Here is a 16,130-nt window from a genome sequence, read left to right as displayed (position 1 = left end):
GGGAATAGGTGTTTGTTCCTGGTTAAGGAACAGCAGCTTCCTCTTCAAAGAAGGGGTAATAACTAGCTTTGCTGATGTGGTTATCATAAAAATAGTGGATAGCAATGTTCTGATGGAGACCATGGTGAATTATCAAATGTGTCAGGTAATAAGCAACCTGCACAGCTCCTAGAAATCACACTCACTGTTTGATCTGAGCAGAGAACTCAGTTAGGTGGGCCAGAGTCTGCCCTCAGAAACCAAACTGCATGCTGGTACATTTCTAACTGTTTCTGAATAATCATAAAATACATGTAAAATACTCTAGGTCATTCGGAACTATCCATTATCACTCTAGGAATTTCTTAACTATTCAGTTGTCATCCATTCTGCAGTTTTCATAATCTTTTTTAGTATTTTTGTTTTTACACATTGCTCACTCTATAGCCATACATACATCCACACATACACAGACATACACAAATAACCCCTCCTCCTGTCCCTTCCGACTTCAGAAATAAAGGAAGAAACCTAGGATTTGTTGGTCACCTACTATGTATAAAGCCTCATGTGGCCGGCGGCAGTGGCTCATGCCTATAATCCCAGCACTTTGGGAGGCCTAAGTGGGCAGATCAGAAGTTCAAGACCAGCCTGGGCAACATGATGAAACTCCGTCTCTACTAAAAATACAAAAATTAGCTGTGCATTGTGGCACATGCCTGTAATTCCAGCTACTTGGGAGGCTGAGGCAGAAGAATTGCTTGAAGAGGTGGAGGTTGCAGTAAGCCAAGCTCATGCTACTGCATTCTAGCCTGGGCAAAAGAGCGAGACTCTGTCTCAAAAAAACAAAAACAAAAACAAAAAACAAGAAAAGCCTTATGCTAGGATTGATTCCTCTCTTCAATCTTGGGAAGAGGCTATTATATTCTCTACTTTACAAATGAGGAAATAGAAGCTCAAATAGATTAAGAAATTTTCTCAGAGTGCCACATACAGGAGCTAGGATTCAAACTCAGCCTTTTTTTTTTTTTTTTTTTTTTTTTTTTTGACGGCGTAAAATAACCCTTCTCTCAATATTCAGTAAGAGAGGAGGATTATTTTACTCATTACTCACCTTCCAGTTTATTTTCACTGATTTTTATAAACATTTCTTTCACAAATTTAGGGGTAGCACTCTGCCTTAGGCTTCCTACAGTGAGTTGTCAAATTGAAAAGGAAAAATCTAGAAAAAAATTTAATGTCATTTGCATGCTTTTAATAGGTAAATAAGTAAAAATCAGGTGTGAGCATTTGAATACATAAAATGTTAGCACTTATCTTAAAAATACATTTTGGCAATGTGACCTTGTGATGTGAATATTGTAATAATGTGCTGATATGGCTTTGGGGATTTTCATTATTTTTACATATGGAAAACCTGAGTGCATCATTAGGACCTGGGCTCGGGTCTTATAGTGGCTCTGGAAGAACCCAGGGCCTCCCTCCTGTTTGAAGCACTAAGCGCTGTAGCAATCACTAGAATAGCTTGGCTCGAAGTCAGCATTCCATCAATACTTGTGAAATAGGATGAAATGTTTTCCTGATATATGGCCCTAATCTTCCTCTCCTTTTCCCTCCCCTTCTTCCCACAGGTCTTTTCTCTGGAGTCCTGGGAGGCAAGTTATGGGCAGCACTGCCTCTGGCCGCACCATGAAGCCTGAGTCTGCTTGCGCTCTGCCCTGGGCCCTGCTCTGTCTGAGCATTGGGCTTCTAGCTGCCCCCCTCCCCACAGCCTGCCGCTGCTAGGAGGTAGAACTTTAGGACTGGTCCTTGGCCTGTTTCTACCTGTCACCTGGCTCACCTCACCACTCACTCCTCCTCCATCACAGCAGCCTGGCCCTGTCCCTGGCCTCCCTGGCTAGGGCGTTTGGGGGTCCGTTGGGAGGAGTGCATCGCTAAAGACTTCTTCCTACTCTCCTGCACCTTCTCCTCCTTGAGTCAAGGCCTCCGGATCCACATGGATAGCTGAGATCTTTTCTTGGAGAAAGACGCTTTCCTCTTTACTCCAGTCCCTCACTTCCCCACCTGATTTTCCTCCTCTTCTGCTGGTCCTATCTTTTTCTACTGCCTTTATTCAATTTCTTGCTTGTGTGCCCTTTTGGGACTCTCTTGTACACTTTCCTCCCTCTCCACCATCTCAGGATCTGTGTGTGTGCTGCCTTCCTCCTGTGTGCTTTCTGTCCCCTCATCTCCGTCTTGTCTTCCTCTCCCACTTCTATTGCCAAAGGGAGAGATCCTCTCTGGGCTGTTCCCTGGTGTGTCTGCTCCTCTGGGCTCTGTCCCAGCAGCCACAATGAGTTCCACACTCCACTCGGTTTTCTTCACTCTGAAGGTCAGCATCCTGCTGGGGTCTCTGCTGGGGCTCTGCCTGGGCCTTGAGTTCATGGGCCTCCCCAACCAGTGGGCCCGCTACCTCCGCTGGGATGCCAGCACGCGCAGCGACCTGAGTTTCCAGTTCAAGACCAACGTCTCCACGGGTCTGCTCCTCTACCTGGATGATGGCGGCGTCTGCGACTTCCTATGCCTCTCCCTGGTGGATGGCCGCGTTCAGCTCCGCTTCAGCATGGACTGTGCCGAGACTGCCGTGCTGTCCAACAAGCAGGTGAATGACAGCAGCTGGCACTTCCTCATGGTGAGCCGCGACCGCCTGCGCACGGTGCTGATGCTTGACGGCGAGGGCCAGTCTGGGGAGCTGCAGCCCCAGCGGCCCTACATGGATGTGGTCAGTGACTTGTTCCTTGGTGGAGTCCCTGCTGACATACGACCTTCTGCCCTGACCCTTGATGGAGTACAGGCCATGCCCGGCTTCAAGGGATTAATTCTGGATCTCAAGTATGGAAACTCGGAGCCTCGGCTTCTAGGGAGCCAGGGTGTCCAGTTGGATGCCGAGGGACCCTGTGGTGAGCGTCCCTGTGAAAATGGTGGGATCTGCTTTCTCTTGGACGGCCACCCCACCTGTGACTGTTCTACCACTGGCTATGGTGGCAAGCTCTGCTCAGAAGGTAAGACCCTCTCCCTATCTTGCTAGAGACCCACCCACGGGGTAGCTGAAGCTGGGGCTCCTGTTAGAAACCAGTTCTATATGGATGCACATCTTTAGCTTCATGTTAGATCACTGGGCCCCTTGCCCTGAGGGGGCAGTGGAAATCCTTTGCCTACTCTCAATGGAGAATCGAATCTGTCAGATCTCAGCAGGAGGAGAACACTGGCCCCTGAACCCTGGGCTCTGTACTCTACTCAGAGGGTTAGATGAAGTAGGGTCTGTCCCAGCTTGGCCCCTCTCACTGCAGCACCGTTTATCACAGTCAACCCAGGGCAAGAAATCAGATAGAAACTGGCAAATTTCGGCTAGGCACGGTGGCTCACACCTGTAATCCTAGCACTTTGGGAGGCTGAAGTGGGCAGATCACTTGAGGTCAGGAGCTGGAGACCAGCCTGGCCAACATGGTGAAACCCTGTCTCTACTAAAAATACAAAAATTAGCTGGGCATGGTGGCACATGCCTGTAGTCACAGTTACTCGCAAGGCTGAGGCAGGATAATGGCTCTAACCTGGGAGGTGGGGGTTGCGGTGAGCTGAGATTTCACCACTGCACTCCAGCCTGGGTGACAGAGTGAGACTGTCTCAAAAAAGAAAAAACAAAAACAAAAACAGAAATTGCCAAATTTCTACCTGTGTCCGTCCTGACCCCTTGAGGTTTGGACCCTTAGGGATAGTTGGGAAACTCCCCATCACTTCCTCTTAATCGTCCCTCACATGAAGAATGCCTGTGTAAAGAAAAATGAACCCAGTTCCTTTGTGGCCCGCCCCACCTCCCAGCCCTCCAGGAGGTGTCTGAAAGGTGGATGAGGCATCTGGGCCAGGCCCTTCTTGCCTCTTTGTTTTGTCAATGAGGATTTCTCACATGAGGTACCTCTTTAGATGTGGCTCCCTTTCCCATCCTCTCCAAGTACTGAGAACATTGCAAAGAGGAACAGAGATTGACTACAGCCTTGTTCAGCCAAGCCTCCAAGGGAGCTGAGAGTATACAGCATATCTGGAGAACCTCCCAGGTTCAACTGTGACTTCCCAGGGAGAAGCAGGGAGGCACAAAGGCTTAGGCAGCCCTCCCTTGCTCACCAAATCCTGACTGTTTGGGATTAGATCTAAGAGAGGTGACTCAAACTTTCATTCGACAAATACTTAAAATCCAGATTCCTGGATTCCTAGACTCACTCACAGCTTAGATTTGGGTAGCAGGAACTGCTGGAGAACCTGAGAACGGACCATACAGGTATGTATGTTGAGAGGTTAGGGTGACAGGAGGCAAGGAAGTCACATTTCTTCCTATCCTTTTTGGGTTAAGCCCTGGATTCTCTTAGACGGGTTTTATGTTGCCATCCCCTACTAGTCTCTTTGTGGAGGTGATGTGAGGTATAGGGCAGAACAGGGTTCTCAACTTAGCTGCATGTTAGGATTGTCTTGGGGGAATTTAAACTCCAGACCACACCCCAGGCTAATTAAATCAGAATCTCTTGGCATGGGATCCAAGCATCTGTACATTTTTAAAGCTCTCCACATAATTCCAATGCACAATCAAAGTTAAGAACTAACAAGTACAAGATCAAGGGAGGCCAGATGGCTGGTGCCAGGTGGGTGGTGCCAGGTGGGTGTGGCCAGGTGAATGCCTTGCCACTGACTTCCAAGATTTCTTCATTCAGGTAAGGCCCTGCTACCTTGGGATTTGTAATTAAAAACTGCAGGTGTTCCTTAAGTGTTTCCAGAACATCCCAACCCCTAAAGCAGGTTGTGCTTGATGTGAACTTTAGCTATCAGTGGCTATTTAAGAATATTTTAAAAAATTAAAAGAAAATTTATTTCCCAGGCGGTACCTACTGGAGACTAGAACACGTCAGAGGTCTTGTCATGCATGGGCTATTGCAGGAGTTGCCTGGGTCTCCACTCCTTTCTTCTAATGGGTTAGGCATCACATCTTTCTCTCTTCCTGTGGGTGGGCTGTCAGAGCCGGAGATGCCAGGCATCTATACTGTCCTTATTTGGCTTCTGTTTTTCCTCCACTGAACCCACTGGGAGAAGGGGTGGGGAAGAGGCAACCCCAGTCTACAAACCATTTTGGGAATGTGGTTATTGAAGTGCTTCTCACAAGCAGGTGCCTTCTGGAGCTGACTGCTGTTCCAGAGCTTCTTGGCTTTGGAGAAAGTTCTGCCTGAAGACGCTGACATGATCACTTGTTTTCTTATTCGCCCAAAGGATCTGTTCTGTTCTCAAAACTTGTATTGAAAGCTGGCATTCTTCCTTTCTAGGGACCAGGGTGTTTGCAAGTATGTTGTTAACTTGCTGATTATCCCTGATTGCATTTTTGTGTTTAAAAAGAACTCATTTCCTTGGGGCAGGTTTGGATCAGCACTTTACTGCAGGAAAAAAAAAATCTCTATACTGTATATGTATACAATTTGCTTTTCTCTTCTTTTTCTTTTTATATTTTGTGTGTGTTCCAGTTCCCAGTGGAATTTCTTCAGAGCAGATTGTGTGCCGTTGGTTTTTAATAGCTAAATGCAATATGTATATTTTAATAATTGTTTTTTTTTTTCCTACAAGGTTCAGATCATCTCCTGTCTACGGACTGATACCCCTATCTGTAGAAGGCAAACACACAGCCTAACTCATTTATTCTCCTGGTACATACATAGAGTAAATAAACTGCCATAACAGTAACACTTGGCTGGCTTGGAACACAGCAGTGCAAAGGTTGAGGTGAGAGAGGATGTCGCAGGAGGTAACAGAATCTCCTGTTGATTACTTGGAGCCTGTTGATCCTGGTAATTGTCATCATGTCTAATCAATCACAAAAATGGATCGCAGGCTATTAGAAAATAACCGTTGCCTCTACACATAGTTAATTTTTAGAAAGTACGCAGGAAAAACCCACCTGTAAAATGTGAAGGGAAAGGAAATCACAGCAGCTGCTAAGTGTCAAACAGATCTACACAAAACAAGATAATGTCTGCCCATTTTTCCAAAGATAATGTGGTGAAGTGGTTAGAGAGAAATGCATCCATTCTCCCCACCCAACCTCTGCTGAATTGTCCATGTCACAGCACTGACTCCAGGGAGCTTATTCCCAGCAGGCAGAATGTGCACCAAGCACCTCTTGTCTCAGTTTGCAGGCTAGGCCCTGCTATTTGATGGTCTTAGGGTTTGCACCGGCATGAAAGGTCCGTTTTGTACTTCATGCTTTAGCAGTTCAAAGAGCAGGGAGAGCTGCGAGGGCCTCTGCAGGTTCAGATGGATGTGGTCAGCTCATTGGAGTCGCCTTCTGTGGTCCATTAGCTCCTAGCCCACCTGCGGTGTTGCTGTTTGCTTGGCTTGTCTGGCTCTCCATGCCTTGTTGGCTCCAAAATGTCATCATGCTGCACCCCAGGAAGAATGTGCAGGCCCATCTCTTTTATGTGCTTTGGGCTATTTTGGTTCCCCATTGGGTATATTCCCTAGGTAAGACCCAGAAGACACAGGAGGTAGTTGCTTTGGGAGAGTTTGGACCTATGGGTATGAGGTAATAGACACAGTATCTTCTCTTTCATTTGGTGAAAGACTATTAGCTCTGGCTGCAGACTGAATTCCACACAGCTTACTTGGGAAAACTTTATTTCAAATAATAGTCACATTGAACATTGTGGAGAATGATGGACAGAGAAGAGGCCCTAGATTTTTACATCTGGGTGTTATGTCTATAAATAAAATGCTTTGGTGGTCAACTAGACTTGTTCATGTTGACATTTAGTCTTACCTTTTCAGTGGTGATTTTAAAATTATGTATACCTGGTTTGGAATATAGTGGAGCTATAGTGTGGCATTTTCATCTGGCTTTTTGTTTAGCTCAGCCTGTCCTGTTATGGGCAGCCTTGAAGCTCAGTGGCTAATGAAGAGGTATCCTCAGCTCCCTCTAGAGAGTGGTCCCCTCACGGGTCATTGAGAATTTGTCAGCACCTTGAAATGAGTTTAAACTTGTTTATTTTTCAAACATTCTTGGTTATAAATGTGCATGTATTAAATTACTTGACAACCTTATGGTTGTGAAGAATTGATTCAGTGCTAAGATGTATAAATTTCAGGACCAGTGTCTCTGAAGAGTTCATTTAGTATGAAGTCAGCCTGTGGCAGGTTGGGTGGAGCCAGGGAACAATGGAGAAGCTTTCATAGGTGGCTCTCTACTCCCAAATCTACCTATGTCATATATCACTCATGCCAAAACATTTTATATTGATTCAGTAGAGGGATAAGGTTGATTCAGTAGAGGGATAAGGTTTTAGTATACCAACAAAGAAAAAGTTGATTACTTGTCTTCTGTCTTGTCCTGCAGACTTGAGTGGGTGCCCAGACCAGAAGTGGTTTGTCTCAAGACTTAACTGTTACATTTTCAAGTATTGGAATCCTCTAGTGAAGTGTCGTGGTGGGTGTTGGTGATAGGGACCACAGCCTTATTATATGCACACTGTTGTGTGGTCCTCAGTAGTGACTGTCCCCGCTCCCTCCCGCTGCCTGAAGCTCAGATCCTACTCAGGTCCGTTTGATTGATGGCTCAACACCACTGTGTGGCCTTCACATGCCTTCCTGAAAGTGAATTTCAATTACCTTTTTTTTTTTTATTGAGAATTTATGACTCTTGCCCCATCTCTCAAAGCCAGGACTAGGATGGAATGGCATATACCAAGAGGAGGCTGCTTGTTCCTGAGCATTTGCTGAGATCCAGAGACATCAGATACTGTAGTGCAGGGACCAGTGGTTGCCGCAGTTGGATCCTCCTGGTTTGGGCACTTGTGTAAGAACCGGGTCATTTCCTCTTCCTCTCCACAGTGCACATGCTGCTTGAATTATAACATGGCATTGTTCCTAATCTGTGTCAACTCTGAATGGCTTTGAGGAGGGGCGGTGGACTGCAGGGAAGTGGTGCGTAATCGGAGAGTAAAGGATTACTCCTTTCTAAGTCTTCCCTGGTTTGGGGAGGAGAGAACAGAAACAAGGCCTTAAAATGTACACAAAGGAGGGACTGCTGCTTCTGAGACTTGATTCCCCACCCAGCATTCAGGCTTTCCATGGGACCAGCCTGCCTCTCCACCAGCCCAGCCAGCAGGGGCTGTCACTAAACGGAGCCTGAATAGGGGTCTGATTGCTCCTTTTTCCTCCTTTCCTCCTGATTACCAAGTGAGATTTCCTGGGTATACTGTATGCTAAACGGCAGAGCAGCCGCCTGCCACTTGCTTCAATTATCCCTCTTTTAACTGCTGAGGGAAAAGCAGTTTTTTAAAATCTCCCCCTCCCCAACATCTCTGCCTCCTTTAACGAAATAAGACCCTTCTTCCATGTTCCCCCTTCAATGAGGTGAAAGCAGCCTGCTCCTTTTGCAGACACTGCACACCAGCTGCAGGCTGCAAAGAGGGTGGGCAGTGGATAATGCTTTGGTCCAAATTCAGCAAGGCTGAGGGTCAGGCAGGCATTTTGCCAGGAGCCTCAGAGTAGCACGTGAACTTGCATTTGCATTTGGTAATGAGATACCACAGGCCCAATGCTGGGGGCTAATTATTTTCAAGACCCCTATCTCCCTTTGCAGCCTGCTCCAGAAAGATGGTTTCCAGTTTCTGGGGCAGCTGTCCTTCAGCTGGGTCCTCTTTCTCCTCCACAGGGCAGATGAGGTGGGGTGGGATTGCAGGTTGCACTTGGGTGAAGGGACTAACATCACCCCCTTTACTTGTAGTCACTGGCACCACAGTGTGGGTCCGTCACAGTGAGGCCCCGGAGGCAGAGCTGGAGTAAGGGAGGCTTTAGGGCAGGGCTCCAAAGGTCGAGTGCCCTTCCTTACACAAAATAATAATGATATTATTACCATTGCTCTTATTAAATACCACCCTGCACCTGACATTCTAGGTGCTTTTTGTATTCATTGGCTCATCTGTTCCTCACAAAACTCCTATGAAGTTAATATCATTAGCTCCATTTTACAGATGAGGAAACTGAGGAACCGAGAAATTTGGAACTTGAACCACGTTTAGCATAGCGGATAAGGGTATGGCTGCTGGAGGGAAAATGATCCTAACTTAAATTTGAGCTTGTCTCCTTACATGTTGTATAGCTCTGGAGAAGGTTTTTGAAGCTTCAGGATCTTCTTTAGTAATAATAATAGCTAATAATCACAGAGCACTGGCTCCAGGCCCACACTGTCTTAGGTGCTTTTCATTCACTAGCTCTTGAAACCCTCACAACCACTCTTGACATGCTATTATGATTCTCATTTTTTTGGGTAAGGAAACTGGAGGGCAAGAGGTTAAATAACTTGCCCAAGATCATGCAGGTATTAAGAGGCAGAGGTGCAATTTGTGTCTAGGCAGTCTGGCTTCAGAGCCTACACTGTCAACCACCATGCTATCTTGACTCTCAGTGAAATAGGAATCATAAAGAAATCATACATCATGGAGTTGTTGAGAGGATTAAATGAGATAAAACTTGAAGTTATCTGCTTACACTCTAGGAAAGAGCAAGTTCTGACTCTGGGCTGTTGGTCTCCTGGCCTGTGTAAGGACAAACTGCACATCAATTTGGTTTCACAGGAGATTTGATGCTTTCTTTTGAGCGACCCCTGCCTCCACCAGTTTCCCTTATCCCAGTCTGAAAGGTGGTAGAGATAAAAGGAGGGGAATTTTGGAAGTGTACAGAATCCAATTTCATTGCCATTTGCTCCTGCCCAAGACCACGGGGCTGCTGACAATGGTTGTGACTGCAGGATCGGATTCAGGGCTCTGCCTGCAAACGTATGGTATCCTGGCCTCAGCAGCCACCCAGTGAGGCAGGTAGGGCAGGCCTTAGCATCCCATTGAATAGATGAGGAGACCCAGACCCTGAACTTGTTGTGGGTACAAGGGTATGAGGGCAAGTGTGGATGCTGCCTGTTGGACAGCCATCTCTAGGACCTGAGAGCCCAGACCCCCAATGTGGCATTTTACCTCTGCCCGTGGGCTCCCTTCATGAACACAAATGGCCTGTGTCTCTGTTGTGAGTGGAGCATTGCGTCCGTGGATGCGGATGATAAGCAAAATGTCAAGTTCCTGGTGCAGGAGGCTATCAGCTTGGTCTGTCCCAGGGGCCTTGTTCCTTCTAGCCGGAGAGAGAGAAAGAAGGAAAATAGGAAAGAAAATGAAAATGAATGAATATGAGTACAGTGTTCAATTCCCAGCCTCAAGACTCTGGTTTTAGTGAAGTGACTGGGATTGGACCCAAGGGTCTGGAGGTAGTTGGAGCACAGATACACCACACCGGAGCTTCACTGGACAGGATGACCTCTTCAGACTTACCTTTGGTTTCCCAGGTACCAGGCAATGCCCATTACCTCACTCAGGGTTGGTGGTGAGAGTTGGAGTTCCTGGATTCCTCTGTCAAACTCTTCCTAGCTTTCCTGCCTTCAGCTTCTCTCCTCACATAATAAAACCAATCTTTCTCTGTGTTTCTTCTTGTCTTTTCTTTGGTGTGCGTGAGAAGGGGAGATGATTACAGAGGCGGATTTGCCATGAAACTAAGCCTTTCATACATTCTTGGTTGCACGGGTCCCTTCTAAGTCCTCACACCTAATTTTGTATTCTCAATTTCTTTTTCTTAAGGAGTCCCAAATATCATAAGCACCAGGTCCCACCTCTGTGGATCCCCCTCTGTTAACATGACTTGTTGCTGTCCGGTGACAGCAATGTTGCTCTGGGTGTATGTGTGATTTTCTTTTTTTTTTCTAACCGGTGACCATTCATCACAGACACATTTTCCACTTCATAACCACCATAGGTGGACGAATCAGAACTAGGGAGTACAGGAGGGTGCAGGGAATATAGGAATGTCATTTGGGAAGGTGTGGTGGGAAGAGGAGATGCCTAGGATATCCACTGGGTAAAGGGAGGAAATGTTTGGAAATATTTGCTGTAGATTTAGAGGAACAAGGTGGTATTTGGACAGAGGGATCACTCTAGTCATCCTCCTGAGGGTTTTTTCCCTGCTAAAGTTGGGAGGTTTAATTTGCTGTGGCTCACAAGGTAAGAGGGAGTGGGGATATGCTGGGAACTGTGTTGCAGGTGTCAGGCTGTGGCTGGCAGAGGAGAAGGACAAAGTGTGGCTCTACAGGCCTGTCTCCCTGGTCTATTTGGGAACTGCACTGCCAGTTGGTTGTCATTATTGCTGTTGTTCTCCAGAAATTGATGTCTTTGAGTGACCTATTTAAAAGCAATATGGGGCTCCCTTTAAATGTGTCATGTCTGTATCTGCTCTCAAATCTTGACTGTGGCCACAGTGTTCCTAAATAATGTATCTTCCAAAGTTTTTTTCTTTTTTCTTTTTGAATCCTGGAACAGGTACCAGTAGCTTTTAAAAGCAAGCTGACTTCATAGTCATCCAGAGAAACTACCCAGTTGCACTCTATGGCAAAACTTACTTTGTATCTAGTCCTAGAAATTGTGAACCCTTTGGCTCTTTGGGGGAAAAACAGTGCACCATGCAAAGGTATGCAAGGGCATAAAGAAGGTAAAGATGAAAGAGAGGGAGGGACAAGAACTGTAGGCAATGTAAAGCTCCCAGCTCAAGTTTTCTAGCTGTGAAATTCATGTAGGATCCTTTTGGTTTTACTGAGGGTCTAATTTAAGTACAGTGTCTTTGTAGCTAAGAAAATGACTCTGGGGAGTTTTCCTTTAAGTTTCTTGATGAGACGCTATTCATCCGATCCTCTCCTGATGCTTTCGCCTCTAATCTGCCAGTTTGGTTCTCCTGAAGTTGTTCTGTTTGCCCGTATGATGTCCTTAGAAGACAGAGTCCCAACAGCCCTGTGGTTGGTTGTTGGTAATATAGGACTGGTGTCTCCACTCTAGCAAGCAGTACATTTCAGGCAATTCTGCAGTCTGTCCTCCAGGTATAATTGGAAATGTGTTGCCTGCAGCTCCTGGAGAATAGAAGTACAGTGAGAGTGTGTACAGCTCATTTACTTAATAAGTTGCTTTCAAATAGAAAGGAGTACCCCACTTGTGAGGAGGGATACACTGGAAAGCAAAGCCGAGATCACTTCTTTGTGATCCACATCATGGAGAAAGCGCTGGACAGGCTGGGAGGTTACCAGACACTCAGTTTCTTCCTTCCTTCTCATTCTCTCAGGCTTCTTTTCTTTCCAGACAGGGCCCTGTATCTTGCATGGTTAACCTTGAGAGTTAAGAGAATGGGAAAGACTGGGCTTGGAGGATGCTGAGCTCTGACCTGTGGAATCCTTGAAAGACACATCCTCCCACAGTCTATTTGCTCTGTCTGGGCCAGAAAAGAAAAGGCTGGAGTTTAGGCAGAGGTGTTGTACAATCACATGGTGTAACTTGACTCACTGCTTATTTTAAGGAAACACACTGAAATTTGGGGAGATTCTGGTGTTGCAGGAGAAGTCTGTGAGGAATGAAGTGTGGATCGTGTGACCCTCTTAGAGGATGCTAAGACATTTAGTATAATATATTGCTTTCTAGCTGTGACTTTGCCCTAGGTAATGCACTGGAAACCAAGGTACATTATAAGGTATCATGGGAGTCTGGACGCTGTGGCCCACGCCTACAATCCCAGTACTTTGGGAGGCTGATGATGGAGGATTGCTTGAGCCCAGGAGTTTGAGGCCTGCCTGGGCAATGTAGCGAGACATCATCTGTACAAATAATTGAAAAATTAGCCAGGCAAGGTGGTGCATGCCTGTGGTGCCAGCTACTTGGGAAGCTGAGGTGGGAGGATTGCTTGAACCCAGGAGATTGAGGCTGCAGTGAGCTGAGATCACACCACTGTACTCTAGCCTGGACAACAGAGTGAGACCCATGTCAGAGAAAAACCAATCATGGGATAATAAGTTTAAAGGGGACTTCAAAAGTCATTGGATCTAACTACTCATTTCTCATCCTCCTCTGTACTGTGTAAAATGAGTCTCCCCTTGCCCCCCACCCCGCCCCCCGCCCACAAAAAAAACCTCCTAGCCAACTGCAATAATGGGAGCTTGGTACTTTTCAAGGCAGCCTGATGTACCTCTCAATTCTGAGTATCAGGGAGCTCTTCTTTATATCAACCCCAGTCACTTTCTCAGTGGTCCTCATTCTATTTAAAGTAATCTGACCTTTGCAATGGGCCATGTGGGTGAAGAGAATGGGTGGATTGATCCCAACAGTTCTGAATGATGCTTTGCAGGAATTAACCCTTGTGCCAAAGTAAAATTCATAAGGGATTCTCTAATATGGTGCTAGCAGTACACATACCACTGAGTTATTTAGAATTAACTGCTTGTGATTAATCTGAAACAATGTGGGAGGGCTTGATGTAGGAAGAGATTTGATGTAAGCAGGTGACTCATACTCCAGTCATTTTGGTTCTGGGGAGCTTGCACTGTGAAAGATTCATGGTTAGCCCCATCTCTGACTCTTTTGTCAGTGCCTCATTTTATCCCTCTGTGATGTCCCATCTTCCCCCATACCCAAATAGGTTTTTAGCATCTCTGAATTTCCAAGGAGCTTCCTGGAAATCCTGAATTTCTCTGCAATGAAAAGATGGGGGCTGGGTGCAGTGGCTCATGCCTGTAATCCCAGCACTTTGAGAGGCCAAGGCAGGCGGATCACGAGGTTGGGAGATTGAGACCATCCTGGCCAACATGGTGAAACCCAGTCTCTACTAAAAATACACAAATTAGCTGGGTGTAGTGGCGGGTGCCTGTAATCCCAGCTACTTGGGAGGCTGAGGTAGGATAATTGCTTGCACCTGGGAGGTGGAGGTTGCAGTGAGCCGAGATCGTGCCACTGCACTCCAGCCCAGGTGACAGTGTGAGACTCCGTCTCAAAAAACAAAACAAAATAAAACAAAAAGATGTGAAGTTCTGGAATACAATGGAGAAGATGAAAAGGGGATGGGATTAGACTTGCCTAACAAGCCCATCCTGGTAGCCAGAGTCAGGCACGCCAACAGAAATGAAGATTTCGCTAAAAGTCCTAGCAGTATTTTTTTCTTCTTTTTTTTAGAAGATAAGGACATGACATGAAGCAGTATTGAGTACCTGCTCCTGGAGACAGGCCTTGGAAGAATATGCCCTTTGTGAAAATGCTTCCTACTCTGCCAGGTTGCTGTGGGTATCTCATGTTTTTGGCACTGTTGGTCAGGAGTCTCCCTGGGAAAGGGCTTAGGCAGGGCTGGAAGATCTCGCTCTCACATTGGCATAGACTGGAAATCTGCCAAGCAAATTCACTCCTGCACCCTAAAGGGGATGAGGCTAGTCTTGGCCGCCAGCCATCTGCCCATTGACAGTCATTTTCCTGAAACAGTAGCAGAAAAAATAAAAAAAAGGAACTCATCTCATCATTTTGTGGTTTAAAATAGTTTACTTTTAAGAGCAAAGCCCACAGACATCATTTTGAGTCCAAGAACTGAAATGTAGCGAGAGTCACCAACTTGTCTGTGGTCTCATTGTGCAGCCAGGCCTCGGACCACACACGTGTGCTGGGAAGTGGGCGTGACCACCTCACACCATCATGTGGTCATTGCCACGTGGGCAGAGAATGGTTGAGTTTCAGTTGCTGTGGAAACTTTGCTATTTGCTCATCCTGATGTTGAGTTTTCAGCCTTGTGTTAACGCAGATTGGGGCTATTTTTTCCTTGTGTAGAATATATAACCAGTGGCTACATTTTAATGTGTCTCTTGGCTCCCTTTGGCTTTTCTATCCTTAATGCAAGTTGCGATTGCTCAACTGGGTTTCCTGATTGCTGTGGCAGGAGTATGTGAGGAGGTATTCTCTTTGGGAACTGTGATACATGAAGCCAAGGGTGGGGGACTCTGTTTCCCTTAGTTAATGCACTTACAGGCTTGTGTGTTAAATGTGATGTCTCTGACAAAAAACAGGTACTCAATAAATGTTTGTTGCCTTAATCACATTGTGTGTAAATGCATGTTTTGTACGTGTACATATGTGTCTGTGTTCATATATGTGTGTGTATGTGCTCCCTAATGTGTGGTGGATGGAGGCAGTTCCCAGGAATATGAACTCAAGAATATCTGTTGAATAAATTGGTCAATGAAGGCAAGTCCAATCGGACCACACTGGCCACTGTTGGAAACACCTTCTTTCTTTTCATGGGAAAAGCGTTAGTTTTGTTGTGGGACAGATTTTGTTGAATCTGTGTCAAGCACATACACATTCCACTTGGTTTGATCTAGTTGAGGATGAACTAGAAAGACTTTTTTTGGTTTGTTTACAAACCAATGATTTCCTATAACAATTATAGGCAGTAGCCAGCCTGGGACTGTGTCAGTGCAGTGGAATGGCTGTTTGAGGCAGGCACATTGTTGTCACGGGAGATGGAGAGGCCCCACTTGCTCATGTGTATTCCCTGGGGAAGATGGAGCTCACTAGAGACAGGATAATTATCCTCAGATATCGGAAGTGCTGCCATGCAAAGGAGGATGATGATACACTGGCGGGAAAGCCGAAGGAATCTGAGCCACAGAGGAAGAATTCTCTGATGGTTAGAGGTGTTGGACCACAGAACACACAGCTTTGGCAAGCTCTTTTCCCAAAAGGGGCACAGCAGGTGCTTTTGTGAAGCTGTCAGGAGCATGTGCCAGCATGTGCATGCCTTCAATCCAAGGACTCTGTGGTTTTGGGGTCTTGGTAGCCAGGCCCACCCTCATGTTTGATCATGCACATCATGCATCCCCTTTCAGGGAATGAGGAAGATTATTCTCTAGATCAGTGGCCTCCAAATAGGGCACAGGCCAAGACCATTTTTGGGGGATGCAGGATCTGACTTCATTGATTAATTTGTTCAACAGATGATATTGAGCTCATATTCCTGGGAACCTGCATCCATCCAACATACGTAAGTTAACAATGCATTGATAACTCATATGCAAGTTTTTAAATAAGTAAATATGCATCTGTTGTGAGAGCGTAGTAAATTTTTCTTTCTCGTGGGGAATTTGTTCAGAGAGAGTGGGAGGCCACTGATCAACACTCAAATCTACCTTTATCTCTCTTTAATTGGTTATAGTTACTCATGACTGCCTGTAGCAATCCCTTACCCCCAGGGCTTGC

General features: G+C 46.1%; 1 protein-coding gene across 1 annotated transcript in view; it reads left to right on the top strand.

Annotated features, from left to right (window-relative positions):
• The first annotated feature begins 2,262 nt into the window (after nt 1-2,262).
• Nucleotides 2,263-16,130, top strand: part of LOC105545380 (neurexin-3) — a 782,882-nt gene continuing 769,014 nt past the window's right edge. The window contains exon 1 of the mRNA XM_011988305.1: nt 2,263-3,020. Within this exon, the coding sequence (XP_011843695.1) occupies nt 2,312-3,020 (709 nt within the window). The 5' untranslated portion in view covers nt 2,263-2,311. The remainder of the gene's footprint in view (nt 3,021-16,130) is intronic.

Source organism: Mandrillus leucophaeus, unplaced genomic scaffold (assembly GCF_000951045.1).
Source record: "Mandrillus leucophaeus isolate KB7577 unplaced genomic scaffold, Mleu.le_1.0 Scaffold326, whole genome shotgun sequence".
Classification (NCBI taxonomy): Eukaryota; Metazoa; Chordata; class Mammalia; order Primates; family Cercopithecidae; genus Mandrillus; species Mandrillus leucophaeus.
Note: the sequence above shows the minus strand (reverse complement) of the source record. Positions and strands in the feature narration are given on the sequence as shown.